Source organism: Haliotis rufescens, unplaced genomic scaffold, assembly GCF_023055435.1.
Source record: "Haliotis rufescens isolate VD_foot unplaced genomic scaffold, xgHalRufe1.0.p SCAF_46, whole genome shotgun sequence".
Lineage (NCBI taxonomy): Eukaryota > Metazoa > Mollusca > Gastropoda > Lepetellida > Haliotidae > Haliotis > Haliotis rufescens.
Window position 1 is genome coordinate 2,398,387 of NW_025964179.1, and position 26,033 is coordinate 2,424,419.

The 26,033-nt window shown below is 41.0% G+C and overlaps 1 protein-coding gene across 1 annotated transcript; it reads left to right on the top strand.

Moving 5' to 3' along the window:
- The first annotated feature begins 18,538 nt into the window (after positions 1-18,538).
- LOC124141636 lies at positions 18,539-19,465 on the top strand. The gene has a single exon (XM_046509667.2). It carries the CDS (start codon positions 18,539-18,541, stop codon positions 19,463-19,465), a length of 927 nt encoding a protein of 308 aa, XP_046365623.2.
- Positions 19,466-26,033: the final 6,568 nt, after the last annotated feature.

The following is a 26,033-nucleotide window of genomic DNA, read 5'->3' on the forward strand; positions in this document are numbered from 1 at the left end:
ACTGCTTTATGCTTCTTCTATTGTATGATAAACCATTTATGAGAAAAGAGTATTGCCATTCATATGGCACAAGTGGGTATTTTCAAACTTTAGGTCACAGCAGGACAGCAGGCACTTCTCTGGATAAGTCAATACTTTTCGACCCACATTCTGACCCGTGAGTTTCAACACAGCACCCGACAACGAAAATACCCGGCGTATCTATTTTCGGTGTTTGTGAGTTGACAAGGTGTGAGTGTGCGTGCGTGCGTGTTGTGGGGGAGGGATGTGGGATGTGGGATGTGGAGGTTCAGTTTATAATGGAGACAAGAAGGTCGTGATTGGCGCCGCAATTCGTTGTACAGCGTTGCGGCCATTGTGTGGTGTAGAAATTCAGGATTAACCGTGGTCATGGCCCTTGTCTGTCGCCGCTTTAACTTCTACCGCTTACGCTTTTTGGGACGCTCCCCACATATAAACGAGTGAATGACTGGATTGGGGTTTAAAGGGGCATTTGCGGTAGTGACTACCCCACTCTCGTGGGCGAAACTTATACGAGTGATCTGACAGGTCGATATGACGTCATGATAACACACTAATTTAATTGGTTAATGTGTAAACAACCACCCACGTGGACCGTTTTTAAAGGACGTAAGTTTTAATGGTTTCAAACGATTCCAAGACTTTTCAAGAAACACGTAAGTTATTGGTTTCAAAATCACATCTTCATGAAATGATGCCGTGGAATGTCCACGATTTATCCAACACAGTCCAACACACAAACTATAGTTCTGAGCTATTCTCTGGACGAGAACGAAATACGATTGTCGTGATGAATAAGGGCAGTGTAATTGAACAGAAAAACATAATATGTGTTACGACACCAATCGTTATCCTGTGGTGTACGGTATGTCTGCAGTTTATGAATAGCATTTCTCACAATATATACGGCAATCGGTGATTTCAACAGTGTTTTTGTTCGTTGTGTTCGTCTTGCCTTCAATTGGAATCTGGATGACAACGATCGGTTAAAAAGCCCTCGTAATGGTCAAATCTATTTTCAAGTGATGAATGTAGGTTTTTGTCTTTTCCATGACATGATTTCATTGCCAAGTATCAATGTGTTTTGGCAAAGTCACACTTGTCCGAAAGCACCTCATGCCGAAGTAACTCGATCCGTGAAACTTGGCGGGTCCCAGTGACCCAGATTCGCTTTTGATTGGCATGCCAAATGTCATTTGCATGAGGCCATCCATGTATTTTGTGTGTTTCACCCCTCAAGCCTCAACTGACCAGAGAGCGGGCGGGTGAAATAAAATGTATTACTTATAAAAAAAATTCTTTCAATAATTGTGTAAGTTATTTTATGCCATTAAAAAAAAAATTAAACACTTGGTACTAGAATCTAGTCTATGAATTAATTTATGATGTAGATCGATTCGCTTTAATTTGCTTCGGAAACGAATTTTTAATAAAAAACTGAAAAAGATAAAGTTGACCTGGTGGATCTAGTAGTAATACTTTTATTAGTTCAGTGCGCAATTTTCCATAGTGCCAGCAACATTGAGACACGGAAACTTTATATTATTTCACATTTGAATGGAGATAGAAAATTTAAAATACGGACAGCCTCACATACTTCGAAACGATATTCAGATAAATATTTGTTCACATTAATTCTGCCATGTGCGTGAAAATGGATTGTAACATTATTTTCATCAAGTTTATTCAGGTCACTGGCTCCTACTACTTCGGCATGAAGACATGTTTGGTCTGGAAGCTCAAAGCAACAAAGTTTCTCTTAGATGCATTTTTTCCCTGTCCATGACGAGCATGTCATAATGTCAATGCCTCGACAATCTTCCTGGTCACTTGCATTCAACAATGTCATTCGAGGTGTCATCACAAGATTCCTTCCAAATACCCACCACGTGATCAGGGTTACGACATTGGGATGGATTAATAAATTAATTTGCATTTTTAGAAAAGAAATGTTATCGTTAAAAAACACCCTGTACATGGTACTGTTTGACTGCACTGCTGATTTCTTTTATTACTTTCTAAAACGTTTTGTTTTCCCCCTTTCTGACCACGCGATCTCCTTGCAACCACGCCCCATGAGCGCATCCGCTTACAACTGTGCAAGTTCGCTTATCTTCAATATGAGCAACAAAACATCTTCATATGACGCTTAATTTGAAGGAGAGTTTTCGAGATGGTCAGGGAGCCTTTGGTCGTTTAGATTATGATAATGGTGACTTTATCGTGGAGAAAGTTCCAATTCAAGATGAGGACATTCCCACCGTCAACTGGAATCAACAAGATGGCGCCTCTCTTCCCGCCCTTGCAAGTGTTCAAACTTCTATTGTCAACCATGTGTGACACACACAGGACAGGCAATCGCAGTTCGGGAATTGTGCGGCCTCCATGTTACAGATACTCCTAAACTCGAAAACGGTGCTTCACACTCTTCTGGACTGAGCTAAAGAGGCGATGTTTTGGGAGAGATCGTAGATACTCGGACTTGAGTGAGTGAGTGAGTGAGTGAGTGAGTTAATATTTAACGTCACATCGGCAGTATTCAGCCATATCGTGACGAGAAGTTATATATTAATGATACATATATTTAGACTAAATAGCTGTCAACGAGGAACAGGATAATAACTAGAATATCACAGATTCGATTTAAAACTAGTTGAGAATATTAAAAAGCAGTAAGTATTAGTGAACAACACAATATAAAAATGGGCTAGATATCGTCAGTCACTGAAGGGTGATTACCATATCAGGGACCATGGGGACTACTCGGACTTGAAGAAACGGATATTAAACGTTGCAGCAGATGAAGGATTGGTATGGACAAAACGGAAGAGGATCCAAGATTGTATTTTAAAACTTGTGCGCGAAGTGTATCCAAATCCCCCTTACAAAAAATACATGGCACAAGTGAGGATCTAATGATCAACCTCAGTTTTGTGTGTGAAAATCACGTGAAAGGAAAGAAAAACCATAATTAAAGTTGTCTTGAAATATGTATAGTTTTCGTTTATCGTGGGTACACTGATGAAGGCATTGAACTACGAACTGTTGGTTGCAAGGGACGTTCGTTAAGGAGAGGCGTGTCTATGTGTGTGTTACCATTACAAATCAAACTGCATGGCGATTGGAAGTCCGGTGCGTTTCAACGCTATGTTGTGAGCAGAGGTGAGCAGCATCAGCGCTTCGCCAAGGCAATGGTAACCGCAGCAACAAATGGTGTACAGTAACCAGTGTTGGGGATTTGGAGGAAATCTAAAGTCATATATTTATTATGTTTTACGTCAAAAATAAACCTGACCTTTTCCCCCAACACCGTGTGTTTTCATTATTTAGGATAATGCTTCAGCAGAGGTAGATGCTCCACCATTGCAAGAAAAAGGCACATAATCTTGAGTTGGATGTAAGGCCAAGGGTTTATATACAGAAAAGCACAAGGACTGGAGAAGACGAAGGACACGGATAATGGAGAACACTCCTGGGCTGGGAAACTCTAAACACGACTGACTGTCAACCCGAAGGTGCCCGGACAGAACAGCAAACCCAGCTCCGAGGGTACAATCCATATGGAGCCAAATGACCCCTCAGGGAAAAGCACACAGGGAGTCACAGGGAGTACATTTACGTCATCAGTGTAAGGAAGACACATAGGGTTAAAATGAAAAGTCAATATCCTGTATGTCCGCCATTGGCAGCAACACAGGCCATGCAACGTCTTTTCATTGATCGAATAAGTCTGCAAATAGTGTTCTGGGGCATTCCACTCTTGACGTAGTGTATCTTCAAGTTCTCTCAGGTTCTGTACTTGCGGACGACGTGAGAGGCGTTGACCCAGGTACTCCCATAGATGTTCAATTGGCGATAGATCGAGTGACAGGGCTGGCCATGGAAGCAGAGGCACAGTATTGTTCGCTAGGTACTGCGTTAAAACACGTGCTGTGTGCACTCTCGCATTATCTTGCTGGAAGGTGTGCATATCCTGGTGCTGATGAAAGAATGGGATGACGTGATTTGCCAATATGTTATTCCTGTAGTAAAGGGCATTAACTCTTCCACGACAAACATGGAGCTCTGTTCGATGGTTATGACTGATGCCGCCCCACACCATGATACTCCCCCCCCCCACCCCCACATCGATCTGTCTGTACAACGCAGTCATTGTGGTAACGTTCTCCACGTCGACGCAACACTCGCAGTCGACCGTCAGCATTCCGTAAATGAAAACGGGACTCATCAGAGAACAGCACACCATGCCACTGCCGCAATCTCCTATGACGATGCCTTTTGGCCCAACGCAGACGTTCATTTCGATGTCGATCAGTGAGTATGTGTCCAACCTATGGACGTCGAGCACGTAGCCCTGCTGAGCGGAGACGTCGACGTACGGTGTCAGCGCTGATCAAACCCCGTCTGCCTTGTAGGGTTGCTGCAGTCCTGGTAGCCCGAAGTGTACGATAATGAAGATGCCGAAGAACACTATGGCGATCCTGACGTGGTGTAGTTACACAACGTTGACCCGGACGTGGTCGTTCTCTGATGGTTCTTGTCTGCTGGTATCTGCTCAGTAGCCTGAGGACTGTTGAATGATGACATTGAAACCGTTGTGCAACGACTCTACTTGACGTACCAACTTGAAGCATGCCCAAGGCACGTTCACGTTCCTCTGCGGTTAATCTTGGCATTTCTTGTGTCAGTACCCTTTACGTCTGCAGCAACAAGTGATGTGGCTTTTAAAAGTCTGTCTTTTATAGCCCTATTCTGCATGCTTCCAGTGAAACCAAACACGTTTTCCATGATGTGCACGCAATTTGTTGCGTTTTGGCGATGTCGCTCACAAAAAAATTAGGAATGTATTTTGACGAGCTGTTCTTCTTTATGCTTCGTCCAGAACGTCGTATATTACTCATTCACTTATATATTTTCATATGACTTAAGCCCGGATTAATATACATCCATTTTCATGGTGGTGCGTTTTCAATGCTGTTCAGTATATATTCCACTTTAAAAACAGATTCTCCACAGCCTAAGTAGTTTATAAACATACAGTTTTCCCACTTCAGATGAATTCTCTTGAAGTAATGATTACATATCTTTCACATGTACAGTGCTACGCCACCAGAAAATCAACCAAATTTACTGATACTGTTTGCTGGAACACAGAAACAGATATAATAATTAAATAGACAACGGATGTTATCGACGGCAAATAATGTCGACACCTTCAGTGAATTCAGTCCAATATGGTTTTATGATCCATACCACTGCCGAGTCCCTAGGTCTCCTGTGGGTTGGTTTGCAAACACCTAATGAAGATCTTGGATTCCTGTCCAGATCTTCTATCCGAGCCAACACTACGGAAAGGGTGGGGGACTCGATTGGTACCCATTGGTTTGAGTGAACTGCCATCATCTGACAAAACAATTTTTTGTTCAGATATAACCAATTTGTAATATGTTAAGTAAGCAATTTAACAATCATTTCGAGCTTGAACCAGTCTAAACGATTTATCTTCTCAGATAAATCTTATTTGATTTTGGCAGCATCCAAAATAAAACTTTTATATTTTTAAACTTATCCTATCTCACACTATGCATTTCTCTTTCTTCTTTCGATTCTGAGTGGAAACGTATCTGAAATAAAAGTTTCCAGCTTCTAAAGTTAATTCCCTGTCATACCTCACATCGCCACGGTCACCTCCCAGATCTTGGTCATGCCCGCTATGCATGCTGGTTGACCTTCTTGCACTGATCACGTGTCTATCCCAGTCAACTCATTCTCTTTCAAATCGCCACGCAGTGCTGACGTGTTGTTATTACAGGAATCCATTTTGGGTTTTTCTTTTTCGCTTGCAAGCGATCTTCATATTTTTGTCGTCTAATTGCCTGCAAATTTACTTATATCCCTGTTTGGGATAGTTATTCATCATAATGGACGAGCAGTCCACACGGAGACCCGTCTGCACTTTGTGCCAACATGTTTTCTCTCCGTCTGACCCTCATGCCCAATGTTCGGATTGTCGTGGATTATGCAGTTTTTTAGAGCGTTGCGAGCTCTGCTCCGATCTACCAGATGAATCCTTCAAACTGTGCCTGGATAAATGTCGGCGTCGGGTGTCAGATCGTCTCACTTAGACTGCAGAAAAATCCACGAAAGCCAAGAAAACACCGGTCAAGAAAGCGACATCGGCCGAGTCACCCTCACAGGCGGGCCAGAATACTAGGGATCAAACTGGTCCCATGATCTCGTTAGAAGATGAGGGGGTCTCTGACTCTTTTCTCACAGACGACATGTCTAAGGTATCCACGAATCCACCTTCAAAGCCGAACCTACCCTCCACATCCCGAGACTCGGACATTCGACGAGTCCTCTCGTTAGACACGAGTGTGGATGACCGGCTTACGTCAGCCAACGTATCGAACCAGACTGAGGTTCGTACTTTCGACTCGTCATGTTCTATGACTCACATGGAGCTTGCTCCTGTTTTACCTTCGGAGGGTACACATGGTACTGGTACCTCGGTCGACCCTTTAAGTTCCGTCCGTCGTTCGAAATCTCCCATACGACGATCTTCGCAGGATCGATCCTCTCAAGACCAGGAGTCATATGACGACTCATCAGATCAAGGTTCACGAACCTCCCATTCCCGAGAGGATTCACAAGACGATAGACATTCGTCCCGGGATCAACTAGCATCGACAGTCAGTGCACTTTATTCAGTGCAATCATCGGGGGATCGGCATTCAGACTGGGACCAACGGACTTCTCACTCTCGACACCGAGATGATTCACCAAACATCCCACCATCGAAGGTTCCTCGTACTTCCGAACCTCAAATCCGAACACCGAACCTCCGAACTTGGACCCCCGAACCTCCGAACCTCGAACCTACGAACCTCGATCCTCCGAACCTCGAACCTCGAACCTCATCGAACCTCATCGAACATCGCTGTACTCCCGAGGTGCGACAGTCACATTCGAATCGTACATCTTCGGACAAACAAAAGAGATTCGAGACTCGTCGAACCTCTGAGGTTCAACGAACATCATCAAACCGAACTTCGAAGGACATGCGGACTCCTAAGTATCGACACACTTCAAAGGAGGTTCAACGAGACACGAGAGTTCATAAAACCTCCAAGGAACGGAGACATTCGAGAGACTCCCCTAATATGCGACGTTCACCTACAGATCGTTACTCGTCTTATGACAGGCAACCGGATTATCGCTCATCCCCTTATCATGTCTCACGAAGAGACTTTTCAGACCCATCACATCTAGGCTCGGAGGATGAACGCTACAACGAGTCTATTAGCCATTCATCCTACATGTCTCGATCTACTCTTTCACTCACCCATCCGGAGTTTCGACCAAGAGATTACCCTCACACTTTTGATTTTCATCAACGTGGTGATTACCCATGGAACACTACTTCATATAGTGCCTACGCACATGAGTTGGAACGATACCCACACTACAGGGATCCCCACCCTCCATGGCATGGGTAACCTCATGATCCAGATTACAGACCTTATCGGTCAAGCCACATTTCCTCTTCTCGTCATGAGGATTCTCCTCGGCGACATAGAGATAGACCACTCAGATCAGCTACCGTTTGTAGATGTCCTTTACCTAAAGATAGGCAGAGTTCTACTTCACCTACTCGTCGTACCGTCTCCCCATCGCCACCTCCGGTTCGACACCCTCCTGTTTCCTCTGAATCACAGACTCCTGCAAGATCACAAGCTCCATCTCAAGCTATCCCTACATCATGGATCCCTAGCGAACTTTCTGCTATTCCAGCAGAACAGATTCGTTCTCTGTTACAGGCTGTAACAGCAGCATGTCTTCCCCAACCGGCACCTGCTGTACCAACTACGGTACCTCTATCTGCATCACAGCAAAAAAAATGCAGTTTCCGGTATCCGGATACCTGCCGGATACCACCGGACACTTACCCAAAACGCGTCCGGGTATCCGGTGGCAGATACCTTGCCGGATACCAGATCCGTGGTATCCGGCATGGACACCTCACCTGAAAGTATGCCACCTGGAATCCGGGTATCCGGCACCGGATACCTCACCGGATACCTCCATCTGTGTGTCCAAGGATCCGCACCGGATACCAAGAATCCGGCACCGGATACCTCATTCTGAGTTTCCAAAAACATGTCACAATTTGGGGGTGCATTTTGTTCAATTAAGTGTGAAACACCTAAATATATATTGGAAACTAACCATGAAAATTGAACATTGCTGAAGGTATCCGGCAGGTATCCGGATGCAATTTTTCGAGATGTCTTATTTCTGGTAAATAATGTTAGCCTGGGCATATCAGATAGCTGTAGTAATATTCTGTGTCATTTTAGTTGTAAATATCCCCTTAAAGTTGAGATCTATGGGCATGTACTTTTGGAGAAGACAATTTTTTTCAATTTCATCTATAATTCTTTTTAGATGTTAAGCTGTTTCATGAACAAACATCAGTTCTAATACATGTATGATGATATCCTTAAATTTCATGTTCAGACTTCCAGATTATTCTGAGTGAAAGTATAAACTCATCGACTGTGTGCTCACTTGGGCCTTTGGTCCTAGTGAGATGATAATATGATTATTTGTAAAGGTACAAGTACTTGTTATGAGCATACCAGCTTCATTTAAGTTTGAAACACAATATGCCTCACTCTGAGGGTGACATGTACCAGATTTCATCACACTACAGAGAGCTGTTCCTCAGTTACTGTGAACATTTTTACTGAAAGACATTGAAAGCTAATTTGACCTTCAATATCAGTTGCGACTATTTCAAAAACAATTGTAAAGTGCTTCATTCAGTGTAATATTGACAAACATATGACAATGATATACAACTATGTGTATAAGAGTTATTTAGACTTCTGCGGGAAAAGGCACATTAGAGAACAAGAGTCATCAGAAAGATGACATATCCCCCCGGCAGCTGTCTGTAAAGTAACCACTAGTCCATTTCTGTATGTAATGAGTCAACAGTTGAATGTTCTTTAAGAAGCATACATTGTTTACCCACAAAAGATCCACCATGGTCGCATCCATATGAATGCCAAGTTTCGATCAAATACATTGAATGTTTTTCGAATTCTGCCCCAGAAATGAACCTCATCCCCAATTGAGTCTATGTCCAACTTGATTCCATTAAAAAAAAATAAAAAATAAAAATTAGAAAAATCCCAAAAATTTGAAAGGCACCACTTCAGTATGTGCATGATAGCTTTGCCAAGTTTCGATCAAATACACTGAATGGTTTTCGAATTCTGCCCCGGAAACGAACCCCATCCCCAATTGAGTCTATGTCCAACTTCATTCCATAAAAATTTTAAAAAATAAAAATTAGAAAAATCCCAAAATATCAAAAGGCACCACTTCAGTATGTGCATGATAAGAGTTGCCAAGTTTCGATCAAATACACTGAATGGTTTTCGAATTCTGCCCCGGAAACGAACCCCATCCCCAATTGAGTCTATGTCCAACTTCATTCCATAAAAATTTTAAAAAATAAAAATTAGAAAAATCCCAAAATATCAAAAGGCACCACTTCAGTATGTGCCTGATAAGAGTTGCCAAGTTTCGATCAAATACACTGAATGGTTTGGGAATCCTGCCCCGGAAAAGGAAATGATTACGGACGGACAGACGGACAGACAGGCTGATCACTATATCCCCCGTATTATATGCCGGGGGATAAAAAGTAAGTGTATGACCTGTTGCCAACTTCTATCCCTGCCCTAAGGAAGAGTTTGGCCATTAACAATTTTTTTGTCTGGCTGTGACATTGACCTTTGACATAGCAGATCAATGTGTTATTCCAAAGATGTCCAAGCAATGCATGGTTTTATACGATAACTGTGGCTATCAAACTGAGGCAAAATATTGGAAAATCCCCATTTACACAGCTGGCTAAAGAAACAAACAACAAACAAATTATCAATTTCTTTTATTTATATGCATATATCACACATTGAACAGTGTTCATATAATGGTTCCTGATGCAGTATGCACTTTCCTCCTATTCTTCAATACTCATAACAGAGCGGGATAACTGTTCGCTTGAAAGCATCAGCAGACCATGCTCACCAGTTCAGAGTTACTTGCCCTCAAACATCCTTTTCCTTCTATATTGCCATGGAAAAACAGGAACCAGGATGAGGGGAGGCCAGATGGGCTCTATCCCTGTTGCATTGTGTTAGTAGAATTGTGAACATTCTATTTGGTGTTTGGGTCCACATTTATAGACAAGTAGTCGCAAACATCATTCCTTTCAAGTGATTACCACATGGCCAAAGACAATAATTTCTTCAACGTCCTTGAAGGATCCCACTCCGACTTGGCATTGGTTGGTCTTCTCACATTTGCCTGACCACCCTTTGTGAGTGTGTCCCAGTGTCAATTGGCATATAACTTCTCGGTAGGCTCCCATTGAAATAACAGGACTCTCCTCATCGCTGTCTGCCAATCACTTCGGATATCTGGAAGGGTCCTTCCAGACTGTCAACCTGTCATCCGGGTATCTCAAGCTGGACTTCAGTTTCTGCAAAATTATGTATAAAGATTGTAGCAAAAGAAAAGAATTGTTGCAACATGTACTTACAGATAAAAGGCAGCAAATTCACTTAATTTATCATCTTTGAGTTTTGTTATATACCAAACATTTGAGATATATATTGTTCCATGCTGATGAGTTGAAACAATCATTAACTGACATCTCTTAAAAATGTTCCTAGCAACCTATGCTTGCCATACAAGCCAAAGTAATAGATGAGGTAGCAAGTGGGCTCATTGAAAGCTCGTAATCGTACCCAAGAACATGGGATGTTGTCCATAACAGTCATCATCGGTGCGTCTGGATCGAGCTCATAACATTAATCTCTGGTTTGTCTAGTTGAGATTTGAGATTTGATTAATTTATAATCCTTGTCATTTAGCCGAACTATTGCTGGATGTGGTGTTAAATGAGTGAATTGGGTTTAACGCCTCTTTGAACAGTATTCCAGTTATATCACGGCATGTAAGCTTGATGTGGGAAGAAAGCCCGAAGTGATGCAGGTCTTACATGTTTACCACTTTGATGAAACCCACAAGCAAGTGTATGATGCTACCCTCGATTCAAACCCACAACCATCGGTTTCTGTCAAGCCCAAGAGATGCAACTATGCACAGCAAGTTGTAGTGCCTTTGATAATTAGGCCATCCATGCAAACAGGTGATAAAGAACAAGCAAACTGAAGAAATATTTGCAGAATAGCTACATGAACATGATGAACCAAACAGAATAATTTCAAATATTTACCACTCACTGCTACTCTTCTCTTGTTCCTCATTGCTTCCCTTTTTCCATTGATGCTGTGCAGATGACTGACTCATTCATTCATCCAGACATTCTGCAAACATAAGTAGCATTCACATTAGAGAAATGTCCAAACTGTACATGCTGTACATTGAATTCAATTGAAAAGGCCCCAGTTGAGTTTCCAACTTAGAACTGTCCTTATTAAAATATTTCATCCCAAACATTCAGAGATAAAACATAACCCCATATTTAACAACTGTCAAACAATTATTTGACAACAAAGCCAGGGTCATTCAACATACACTTTACATAAGGAATCACTTGTTGCAAAAAAGATCCTCGCCAAGGTCAGAGTCATTCCATGAAATATTGAATGATTAAGTTATGAAGCTTATACAAAACAAGGACATAACAGTGTAATTATAACAATATCCTAAGCGTAAAAAAAATAAAGTCTTTGGTGGCCATTATTGTAAATTATAATCTGTATTAGCATCCCACGAAAGTTAAGAGTTAATAATCGTTCCTAGATCTTGGTACTTTTCTTCATTATCTATAAAAAAGCGGATCTAATTTGAATCATCTTGTTTTGACCACAAATCCATTACGCCTCTTATGCTACCAAAAAAAGTTGACCATAATACTAAAAAAAGGACCCTTGGCGTTTACGGTAAAGTATGTAGAGCAGGAAAATATCTACATCAATCCGTTCCATAAGATCTCTGCACAGAAATCATAAGGCCTCGAAGCCCTGCTACGTACCTGGCAATGCCAATCGCCTTTCCAAATACTGTTGACTTTCGCGTTGTGGATGGCTGAGAGGAACTTCGGCCGGCATTTCCGTGGTGGAGGTGAATGAGAACAATGTATCGATACACGAGGTAAGCTTATCGTAATCAAGAATCACAGTGTATATCGATACACGAGGTTTGTTTACATCCATGTTCTAAAATGGCGCCCTGGACCGTAGGGGAATATGGGTAAAATGGCTTGTTCCGGGTTAACACTAAGCTGGGCCCCGTCTCTAATATCACATTATTGTTTGGCGCAAGTTGACGACGCGCATAGGGAGCCGGGAACCAGGTTAACCCGACATAAGCTGGTTCCCGGCTCTCTATGCGCGTCGTCAACTTGCGCCAAGTTATATTAGAGACGAGGCCCAGCTTATACACTGAACACGATCGGTCATTTCGTCAAAACTGGCCAAATATTGAGATTGCAGCTGAGGTCATGCTGGCACATTAAGGTAAGGAATATGTGAATATTACAATGATCACGTATTAAAGTAATTTACCACATGTAAGCCTGTCACATGTGACACATTAACTTTTATAGCCAACATGTAAGTAAATGTATAATTATATTTTTATATGACAAGTAGCCTGTCTATCATATGTTAGTATTTGCTTATGTATATAATGTAGAAATATGTTTACTTTAACTGGATAATTTGTTTGCTAATGTGACTCACTGTCTTATTTCATATACTCCCTGTACTCTGTGAGAATGATTAATAGCCTCAACATATTTTTCCAGATGTGAAGAATCAAGAACAGCTTTAATAACAGGGAAGTTTTGCATCAGAGATCATCGTGAAGTGGAAGAAAAGACATTTTAAGGGTATGAACATTTTCACTTGAACAAGTTGAACAATAACCATGATGACAACTTTATCATGGGGGAATTTTTGGTGGTGGGGTAGCCTAGCGGTTGAAGCGTTCACTCTTCGTGCTGAAGACCCAGGTTTGATTCCTGCCACATAGCTGCGATATTGCTGAGTGTGGCGTTAAACATCAAACAAAGCTAACAGCCGCATACTTACTCACGTGGGGATTCCAGGTTGAAGTTAGTCCCCATCAACATGATCAACCTATGCTAGTTGTGAGAGATAACTTAATGGATCGGGTGATCAGGCTCCCTGACTTGGTTGATCCATGTCATTGTATCCCAATTGTGTGGATCGATGCTCATGATGTCAATCACTGGATAGACTGGTCCAGACTTGATTATTTACAGACCGCCGTCATATAGCTGGAATATGGCTGAGTGCAGAGTTAAACAACAAACACCAACATGATTCTACAACCTGCTCTTGTGGATACCATTTTGAAGATCCTACACATAACTTCTTTTCGGGTCTTAACTATTGCAATATGTTCTACTACATGTGTTTTAAACATATATTTTTTTTATAGTGAACTGGATTTGCAAACAAGCCGATGGCTTATCTAAATGATGCTGAAATACAAAATAAGTATTAATAAAATACTAATTCTATACTATTGCAAACTATCAGTTGAGCAATAATGTAATCATCTGATTATAAGTAGATAATGAAGGAGAAGTCCATATTGATTAAATCTACCAGATTCTGAGATAAATGCACGTATTGATTGATTTATTTCAATGTTTTCCTGTACATAATTTTCAACAATTCCATATAAAGCTTTCTTATATCATATCCATGCTGTATAATAATACCTATTATTTCTAATAATAGCATAATTTGGACACACAAATAAGTAATGAATGGTATTTTTATAACAGGTCCCACACATGCGGGATAGGTCATTTGACATGAATCAGTTTTATGTGAATTTAAATCACTACAAGCTGATCTGAGTCATGAAAGGATATGCCTTCGATTCTGTGAAAATGGAAATGCTAAAACATCTCCCAATATTAACCATGCAATTACAGAATCTGTTCACTTGTTTTTGTATGTAAAATATTTTTGAACGATTACATCCATCTAATGATTGTTTGTATGTGTGATATGCCAGTAGAGGTATATGTGTACAAGCATGTGCATACACATAAAAAAAATTATGTTTGTGTGGCTAGGTACCAGTATATGAATAGGTTGTTTAGTGCGACTTGTATATTAGCATCATCATAGCTTCAACAGACAGTTTATGTATATCAAATGTTAAATGTCTTTGTAGGGAGAATTGCATATCAAAACTGTCATTATTTTATTACTTATGAGTAGAACTTTTTAAGTATCTGGCATGATACATTTCCTTGGTCCACAGACACATGTTACCAGTAAACTGACTTGATAAGTAACATAACAGTCAGTGTGGTTGGAAACTAATTAAGCCGTCACTACTCAATTAAGTAATTAACAGACAATTGCAAGTGATAATACCCACCTGACACTTATTGCCCTGTTAATCCCTAATCCACCATGAGTTGACATTGAGCTCATCTTGCTAATGAGCTGTTGTGAGCGTAACGAGATGATAAACATCAAAGGTGGGGCAGGCTTTGATCAAGTGTTCTGTAGAAGAGATTATGTCACTTGTTTAATGTTTATTTAGGATTAGCTACATCCCTTGATGCGACCAAGACCATACTTGAGGTTATCAGACAGTTTGTCTGGATACAGCCTGATGTCTCAACTGTACTTATTGGATTCTGCCTTGTAGCAAACTATGTGTGTGACAAGGACTTTGACCACTCTGTGCAGATGCATAACAATGCATAATGAACTTGGGGTATGATTCAATTATGTCACACAAGTCAAAGATAGGTTCCACTGTATTTAGAAACAGACGATAGATGCAATACTGTGTAACTTTATAACAATCAAATGATTTACAATTACCCTTGAAAAGTTCCAAAACCAAATAGAACTACTTAAATTATGATTACACTTGACCAATATATTTGGCAGTTTTTGCCGTTATTGTTAATCTGAATTAAAGATAGGATAAATGATAAAAATATGATAATGCATATCACACACAAGTGTGTATTATACGCAAATAAATAAGTCTTGTATACATTGATTAATTGGAAAGGGTCCTAATTGGGATTGTTCACTAGCCAATATATTAGCAAATATTCCCATGGGCGCTTATTAGAGCGAGGCGCTTATTACGTCAAATACTTTAGTTCTGTTTTTATGTATAAGAACCTATTTTATGCAATTTGCATTGCCTTGTTTACCTTTCCTTATGTTTTGATGTAATGCAAACATTTGAGAAAAATTCAGGTGAGCCTGCCTTATGGCACTACAGGAATTGTTTTCAGAAGATCAATTACAATTTTGTATTTTCTGTACAATTTACTGTTTGCTATGGCTTTTTTACATTGGTTAACATGGTTTGGTTAACAGTTGCTTGATAAATTGTCATTACCTTACTCATTGAGAAACCAAATTTTTACCCTTTGTCAATATATGTGTGTTTCTTATATTTTTAATAACAAGCTTTTAAAGATGTTATATATTGTTTCAGGCACCTGGATTTCACAATGACACCAGATCAGACAAGTCATACAAAGGACTCTCCGGATGATGAATAATCCTCCCCAGAACAACTAACAGGTTCACCTCAGAAAGTGATGATTCTGAATGAATAATGCCACATCAGTGTGATTCTGTAGGTTGTTTTATTACGACATTAATCAAGTCTAAAGGAATCAATACCACAGCAGTGAGACTGTTTATGTGGTGTACACTGACGCTGACTATACAAATCTGAATGACTTTTGTGGTTTACTGCACAAACATAATTGACTTTAGATATTCTTCTACCTTGAAATTCTTCTGAGATTTGACTAATTTGTTTATTTAGAAAATGGCATTGAAGCATCTGTTTCTGTTTTTGAATGTTCTTGCAAACACCTCTGGTTACTGAACCAATGAAATGTCATAAAATCAATAAATATGATTTTTTATCTTAACAATTTTTTTGTTTTGCTTCTTTAAAGAAATATGATATTGATCATTCATAACATAGGTGCTAACATATATCAAATATACTAATGCCCTGAATGTTTTCCTACAATTAATACAGTTCACTGAACGAAGTTTTTAGTTCCATGTCAGTAGAAAAGTTACATTGATATTTTTATGTACCAGTACTTTATTGGGTGTTTTCTGTGGATGCCATTAGTCTTATGCACCCATTTGGGTTAATGATATTCTGTTTCGAACTTCAATGAAACTCGTCTGTCAAGATGTAACAAGTATTGATACAGTTCCAAAATAAACTTTTAATCTCACCAGGAACAAAGGCCCAAGTGAGCACATAGCCAATGACTTTCATTTTTTGTCAGAGTGAGTATGGTGTTATGCCACTTTATGAGCAAAATTCAAACAATATTATGATGGGTGACACCAAGCAATGTACCGATGTGGTGAATCGAATGCTTCAACCACTAGGCTAAAACAAACTGGGAATATGAAGATGATATGTAAGGATACCATCATACCAGGACTGAATGCTTTTCATTTAATACGCTGAACATCTAAATTGAAATATATATGAACTTGAAAAATGTTTTCACCAAAAGTACATGCCCATAGATCTCAACTTCAAGGGGATATTTACAACTAAAATAGCACAGAATATTACTACAGCTATCTGCTATGCCCAGGCTAACATTATTTACTAGGAGAAAGACATCTCGAAAAATTGCTTCCGGATAACTGCCGGATAACTGCCGGATACCTGCCGGATACCTTCAGCAATGTTCAATTTTCATGGTTAGTTTCCAATATATTTTTAGGTGTTTCACACTTAATTGAACAAAATGCACCCCCCAAATTGTGACATGTTTTTGGAAACTCAGAATGAGGTATCCGGTGCCGGATCCCTGGACACCCAGATTGAGGTATCCGGTGAGGTATCCGGTGCCGGATACCCGGATTCCAGGTGATATACTTTCCGGTGAGGTGTCCATGCCGGATACCACAGATCTGGTATCCGGCAAGGTATCTGCCACCGGATACCCGGACGCGTTTTGGGTAAGTGTCCGGTGGTATCCGGCAGGTATCCGGATACCGGAAACTGCATTTTTTTTGCTGTGCATCGACACCCACTACATCCCTTTCAGAGTCATCAGACCACTATACCTCCCCAGCTTCGTCTTCTGGGAGCTTCGACATAGCGGATCTGATCACTGTACTTATCTGGATAGCAGATAAGTTACACCGTTAAAAAACACTTCAACGGAGGACACTTTATCATCATTTGTTGTGCCTTCAGCCTCGTCGCCGAACATCACACTCCCTCCGAGACCAGTCCTACAGGATATGGCCACCAATTTAGACAAAGCATTTGGATCCTTTCGCCGTCATCGTGATCGGCTTCAATCTTTAGCTTTGTATTGGTGGATGCAGGGACTCATGGCTTGTCTACGATTTCTCCCGAACTAGATGGTGACATCACAACATTAGCTCCTAAGCGTCCGTACTCAGCTTCTTCAGTGGATGACAGGGACCTCATTCACCTCGACACCACTGTTCGAAGGACCCTCCCGTTGGTCTCCACTATTTTATCAGCAACTGAAGCACTTTCGTCGGCTCTAGTTCATGCATCTTCCTCGGAAGAATCCTGTATTCGAGGTGCTGTGACCCTCATCCAGGATAAAACGACAGCTATACTAGACCTCCTTGCACACCATGCGGAATCTATCACTTCTCTTCGTAGACAGGGGGTGTTACAACATTGCTCACGGGATGATCAATTTAAGAACAGGCTGTACCAAATGCCATGGTCAACACCCTCCCTTTTTGCTGGGCGCATACAGGAGGTCGCCCATGAAGTCCAAAGAGACACTTCCCTGCAAGTCACTGTTGACTTACTTCATCTCCAGAAAAATCAACTGGAAGAACAAAGGAAAGACCGAAGACGACCAACCTTTACTCCTTCTCAACAAGATCTTAGAGAAGTTTTGAGTAATAGGTCTGCTTCTTTTCGTGGCCATGGCCGAGCACGCCAACATCTCCATGGGGGGAAATCAGGCGGACGCACCGACTCCTTTTCAGGGACTAAAGGAAACACTAACTCTCCTAAGCCAGGAGACACTAACCACAAATGACTCACTACAACAGCAGAACGACTGGGTCCTTCCGACTCCAGCCATTCTGATTTTCTTGTCTCCCGTAGGCGGAAGACTAGGCACGTTCGGTTTAAACTGGACCATCCTAGACGACCCATATGTGTCTCGTCTCCTACAAACAGGTTATCCTCTACCTCTTGCCACCACACCTCCGATGACGTGCAAACCGCCTCAACATCTGTATCCAGCCAAACAACTTCCAGTTCTCATCGACGCCATAAACACGTTACTTGTAAAGAACGCAATAGAGTGTCTGGGCACTCAGCCAATGACACCAGGGTTCTATTCTCCAATTTTTCTGGTTCCCCCCCAAAAAACAGTCCTCAACTACGTCTCATCTTCAACATGAAAACCTTCAACAAACTATACCTAGAGACTCCTCCACACTTTCGCATGACATCAATCGCTCTACTACGAACGATTATTCATCCCGGCGACTTCATGATCAGCCTAGATATACAAGACGCGTACTTACACGTCCCTATCCTGCCAGAGCACCGCCATTTTCTTCGATTTGAGTTCCTAGGCCAACACTACCAATGGCGAGTGCTCCCATTTGGAATTTCTTCGGCCCCGTGGCTATTTACTCGCTTCACAAAACCCATCGTCAAGTTCCTACACACTCGAGGCATCGTCTTCGAAACGTACATCGACTTCTGCATTCAAGCCAACAAGGATTCGAACACTCTACTTCATCACCTCAATTTCTCTCAACGCCTACTTCATCAACTAGGTTTGATCATCAGCCCCAAAAAGTCCGAAACTATTCCAACACAACGTCTCCAGTTCATCGGAGCCCTCTTCGACACAAGTCTGGGCAAGATGTTTGTACCCCAAGATCGTTGGGAGAAAATCCAACGCCTCGTTCCACTGGCACTTAAACAGCCACTTTCCTTACGTCAATGGCAACAACTTCTCGGTCTCCTAACATCAGCACAAGCCCTCACCAAGAGAGGTCAACTTCACTTACGGCCAATCCAGTGCTTCCTCAAACCCTTCCTTCAGGACGACGATTGTCGGGTTCTAATATCTCTTCCAAACCATCTACACCCACACCTCAAATGGTGGTTATCTCCGTCAAATGTCTGCGAAGGAGTCTCCTTGCAACCATTCAGCCCGACCCTCCACCTGTTCGTCGATGGATGGGGAGCTCATTGCCAAGACCTACAAGTGGCAGGGCGGTGGTCATTAGAAGAAAGCCAGCTTCACATCAACAATCTAGAATTCAAAGCAGTGATTCTGGCAGTGTCTCATTGGTCAACACTCCTTTAGTCCTCCACACTAATGATTCAGTCAGACAACCTATCGGTCGTGTGGTACATAAACAAGATGGGATCCACCAAGTCAACGTCACTTCTATCTCTAGCACTCGACTTCTTCAAACTGATCGACTCACTCAACATTCAAGTTCGAGCGAGACATATTCCTGGCATCGCCAACGTCATAGCCGACTCCCTGTTCCGACCCGACAAACCATCTCCCACGGAATGGCGTCTATATCCCGTGATTTTTCAGTGGATTTGCCAGTTATTTCCGTGCCCAGACGTCGACCTCTTTGCAACCCGCTTCAATACTCTGCTATCCCGGTTCGTATCTCCTATCCCAGACCCCCTAGCCTGGGACCACGATGCGTTAGCCATCCCATGGGAAGGACTATATGCTTACACCTTTCCCCCAACCGGCATTCTACATCGGGTTCTACAGAAGATATCAACGACTAATTGCCTCACTCTACTTTTTGTCGCGCCCTACTGGCCAACACGCAGTTGGTTCATAACGCTCATTCGTCTCGCAGACAGAAAGTTTTAACATCTACCTCTAAGGGACGATCTTCTGCATCAACCACAATCTCAGCTCCGTCATCCATCGCCAACAACCCTCAATCCATGCGTTTGGCGCATTTACAGAAATCATTGATAGCTAAGGGTTATTCTGAACGAGTGGCCAAGACCATTGCGGGGGTGACATGTCATCTACTAAAGCACTATATGACCATAAATGGAAGGCATTTGAATCGTATTGTCATTCACATGACATTTCCACACCTGCCACGGCATCCCCGCAACAAATTGCTGATTACCTTCACTATCTTCTATCATCTTGTAAACTAAAAGGTTCGAATCCAGCTACCTATTTAGCTGCGATCAATTCTGTCATTGCAACTACAACGGGGACTAAGATTTCTACAATCGCCGAATTACAATCATTGATCAGATCGTACAAGTTGGCGGACCAAACATCACGTTTTCGACCACCAATTTAGGATCTAAACATCATACTTCGCCATCTAACGTCGGCCGAGTACGAACCTCTTGCCGAGAAAGATTTCGAACACATTTCTTTGAAGACAGTTTTCCTTCTGGCCCTTGAAACGGCGGCTCGAGTGAGTGAAATTAACGCTTACGACGTCAACAGAGTGCGTTGCGAACGAACTGCACATGGGAAAGTATTTTTGGGACTACGATGGGATTTCATCGCCAAAAATCAACTCCCTGGTCAATCGACTATTCAGTATCCCACCGTTGACTGCCCTCTTAAACCCTGACGAAGACATATCGTTGTGTCCGGTACGTGCACTTCGAATCTATCTGGAAGTGGCGAAACTACTTCGTCCATTTCGTAAGAGGTAATTCATCCTGCTCTCTGCCGCAGCTACTACGGAAGTATCCCGTAACACAATCTCGTTTTGCATACGCTCAGCGATCCTTCGAGTCTACACCTTGACCGCAATTATGGAGGGATGTTTTTGGAAATCCGATACCGTGTTCGCATCCCATTACCTCCGAGACATCTCAGTGACGGACGTTCAAGGCCTTCACCAGTTTGGACCCTTGGTACTCGCACAACAGATCTCCAAGACACACCTGCGCAGATAGGGAGATATAACCAGATTTTGATAACAATACATCCATCTCTATTTATAATAAACATTTGTCATGATTATTGGTGTTTATTGTATTCATTCGGGCTTCCCAGACTGAGTATCCGGTTGGAGGATATAATCACTCGTCTGTAGAGACCTTGGTCTTCAACTTGAAGTCGTCATTAGACGCGGCCGATTTCGGTGTCCCGATCCCTTATTTCAAACACCTCTACTTTAGGTATGTGTGTTTAGTAACGGATCGATGATCCTTTTGTGGATATTGTTGATCGTTTCCTCTTCTCGTTTTTTACCCATCAATCAATCACTGACATGATTGAGGGTTTGACGAAGCGATAAAAGAGATGCCGAGCGGGTCCAACCTATCGTCCTCTGGAGATAGGAATACCCCGTCTTGTAGATTCGACGACTGGATGTATACTCTCTCGAATATAAGTCGTACTCGTTCGTTTTAGACATGCAATTACGCTTGATTACGTTTGAACATGTTACACATGTTGTACCCGACTTATTGTGTTTCAGTTGTTCACGTATCAGGATCTCAACATTCTTTGAGAGTGTTCTTCTTATCCTGTCTACGAGTTGTTGTTTTTTGTTGTTGTTTTTTTGTCTTACGACACTTAACTGTGTTACTGTATTAAGTATTGTACCACTGTTAAGTTCCAGCTTCCTCGTAAATATCCAATATCGAAGCAATTACCTATTTTGACTTGTACCATAATTATGTTCCCGTGCATTTTCAGGTGAACAGTTGATTGACTTTTGCATGTGTTTGTGACGGGTGCCACCACTGGGGCAGGATACGCTAACCATTTCGCGAGCACCTGGTATCATCACTATTTGATATTGATTCATACACACGTGCTTATGACATTGTCGGAATCGAACTCTCGACTCTGCTTTATTAGGAAATTTCTATTGGATATGGAAAGGGTTTTGTAGCTTTATTTACATGATAGTGACTATGAGCATCATACTTACATCGTATCAGTCAATGCAAGTCAGGTGTTTCCTCGACCGTAAAATTCATTCACATTGTACTCATCTGACATGACTGTGATCATAACGACTATTAAAGAGGGCGGTATGCTATTCAAACGGCTTTAAACACTCATTATGCCGTACCTTGCTTGTGGACGTGTACTGTATGTAATGCGTCAGTGGTATGTTGTTCGGTCGTACAGCTGTTACTGTGAGCGAGTATTCTTTGAATTCACGGAATATTGGAATGCTGCACACTGATTTGTACTTACATGTATCGCAGATGTTCTTGTTACTGGTAAGTATGTGTTTTGACGCATCAGTGAGTGAGAGTTAACATTTAACGTCACATCGGCAATATTTCAGCCATATCGTGACGAGAAGCAATACATTAATAACACATATATGTAGACTTTACAAAAACCTGTCATCAAGGGACAGTACAATAACTAGAATATCACCGTCTATTTAAAACTAGTTGAGGAACATTTAAAAGGAGAAAGAATTAACAACACAATATAAAAATGGGCTAGAGATCGTAGGTAACTAAAGGAAGATCACCATACCAGGGACCATGGGGACTTACAGTGCCTTTGCTTCCTCCATGGACCCTGGCTGGATTTATATCATCCCTTCAGTCACTGGCGATATTTTACCAGTTAAGCCAAATTTAAAATGACGAAAATTCTACGTTTTACAATTCTGGCACGCGTATAAATACTTCGAATGATGGAGGACTTACATACCCTCTTAGGGGGACAATACTTTTTCGCTACTTCAACCCCCCTTGAAGGTACAGCCACTAACAATCTAAGTTATGAATGAGCACTAACAATTTTTAAAACAATACAGTAAATACATCAAAATTTATGAATAAGATCTATTTCTTTTAAAAAACATAGTATTAAATGAGAATTAACCTTACTATAAAGGTCCTTCACTGTTTTTACACTGAAATATTTATCCCTTGTGATGAAAAATCAATACAGTCAAGCAGGAATGCTTGACCGTGATTCTTTCATCACAAGGGATACAAAACGGAGGATCCTCATTGGTAAATCTCGAATGGCCAATACGACATCGTCGCATAATGACCTCTTCAAATCCGGACTGACAACCCAAGTAGGTGTTACCAATATTTGGTTCAATTTCAATTTGGTTATTTATTGATACCTACTTAGGTGTCCCACTTCCTTTGCATCAGATCATGGATGTAAGATCTAATTATAGGTTTATAGTCACTGTATGGGATAAGAAGTGGTGTCACAGATTTGTTGAGTGCTGCTTTAGCAGCAGCGTCAACCATTGTGTTACCAATGATATCAACATGGCTTGGTAACCAACAAAAGACGATGTCATATTGGCCAGTGTAAGATAAGTAATTAATTCGAGAATTTGGATTAAAAGTGGATGTTTCGAAGACAAATTTTTAATCGCCTGAAGGCACGAAAGGGAATCAGAAAAAAATGAATTGTTTATGTTTAGATTGATTACTGATATATTTTAGTGCTGTAAAAAGGGCGTTTGCTTCTGCTGTGAATAATCGGGAAGATACTGTTCTGGATCCAATGACAGTGGCACTAGCAACTGCGACACCGTCCTTGGAGCCATCTGTAAATATAGATTTATTAGTGTCGTAAGTGTTTCTTAATTGATGGTATTCTTGTTGGTACATTATTTGGTTAGTATCGGATTTCTTTAGTTTTGTTAATGTAAGGTCTACCTCTGGCTTAACCATTTGCCAAGGAGGAGATGAGAAAAGTTAAGTAGCAGCTATATCTTGGAGTTTAATGTTAGAAGCTGATATTGCAGATTTTATTCTGATTCCGAGTGGTGGAGTGAGTGTTAATTTCTTATTGTAAAGATCTTCGTATAGAGGGTTGAATATGCATTCAAAAGCTGGATTTGACTGATTAAAATATAATTTAGTGATGTATTGTAAAGATAATTTTAGACAGTGTTGTTTAAGAGAAGGCTCATCTGCTTCCACATATAGACTGTGAATGGGAGACGTTCTAAAGGCTCCAAGGCAAGCCTCAGGCCCTGATGATGAATAGAATCCAGTTTTATCAAATTGCTTTTACATGCTCCACCATAGACGATGGAGCCGTAAACAAGTTTAGAGCGGATGAGGGTTCTGTACAGTTGTAGGAGGGTTTTCTGATCCCCTCCCCATTCTGCGCTGGAAACTACTTTTATTATATCAAGAGCCTTCAGGAATTTAGTTTTTAAATAATTTATGTGTGGCAGAAAGGTCAAGTGGTGGTCAAACATAATACCAAGGAACTTGGCCTCTTTGACAACTTTGATAGGAGCACCATCCAAAACTAAATCATGGTCTTTATGCGGCTTATACTTTTTACAAAAATGAATACAGCTAGTTTTGGATTTTGAAAATTTAAAGCCATTTTCAAGACACCATTTTTGGATTTTATTCAAGCACAATTGCAGTTGCCTCTTAATCGTGTGCATGTTCTTACCACGACAAGAAACATTAAAGTCATCCACGAACAACGATCCATCAATTGAATCGTTCAAAACCTTTGATAAACTGTTAATTTTAATGCTAAACAAAGTAACAGACAAAATACTGCCTTGTGGAACACCCTGATCCTGATTATAATGATCATGTAAATCTTTTAAAACACCGTGCTTCCATGTAGTGTCATATGCTTTTTCTAGATCGAAAAAGATAGACATTGCATGTTGTTTGTTAACAATGTCATTTTTAACGAATGACTCCAATCAAACTAAATGGTCAGTGGTACTGCGATTTTGAGGGAATCCACATTGAATATTTGTGATTAAGTTATTGGATTCTAAGTACCAAGTTAATCTATTATTGACCATGCATTCCATGGTTTTGCAAACGCAGCTAGTCAATGAAATGGGTCGATAATTGGAAGGATCAGTATGATCACGTCCAGGCTTTGGTATGGGAACAATGATAGCTTCACGCCATGGAGAAGGAAGTTCTCCTGACGTCCATATTTTATCAAATATTATCAAAAGGGTTTCTAAACAGGATTGCGATAAATGTTTTAAGAGTTGATAATGTATATTATCAGACCCTGCAGCAGTGTCTTGAGCCTGCCCAAGTACAGTATGGAGCTCATGAATGGAAAAGACTTCATTGTAATCTTCCCCATTATCTGAATTAATGTAAAGGTTTCTTTTCCTGCAGCTTTTTGTATTTTTGAAATTGAGGGACATAATTAGACGAGGAGGAATGTTTAGCCAGAGTTTCACCAAGTTTATTTGCAATATCTGATGTATCAGTTAATAAGTGATCCCCGTCTTTGAGATGGTGGATGCTTGATTTAGAACCCTTACCTTTTATTTTCTGAATTATGTTCCATACCTTGGACATAGGCGTCCGTGAATTTATCTTGGATACATAATTTTGCCAAGATTGACGTTTGTTTTGCTTGAAGGTGCGCCGTGTTTTAGCATTGACAATTTTAAATTTATTGAGATTATGGACCATTGGATGGCGTAGGAAATATCGTTCAGCTTTTTTCCGTGCCTTCCTAGCTTGTTTGCAATCATTGTTGAACCATGGTTTACGTATGTGAGGATTTGAGGAGGACTTCGGAATACATTCATCAGCTATTTTAGTAAGTTCATCAAAGAACAGTTGTATAGAGACGGGAACATTGATAAAAGTGAAGATGGAGGAACATCAGAGGGCTTAACAGATTTTAAAATGGTAGGAAAAGGGTCAATTCCACAGAGGTCATCCTGGACTGACCATTCAAACTCATTAAGTAAATTAGAATCTACAACTGACAAGTCCAGACAAGAGTAAGTGCCAGTTGTAGGATGAAGATACGTGTGAGAACCATCATTAAAAAGGCATAAATCATTATTTAAGAAAAAATCCCCTAGTAATTTTCCCTTTGTGTTGGTGACATTATTACCCCAAAGTGGGTTATGACCATTCAAATCTCCCATGATGACACATGGTTTGGGGAGCTG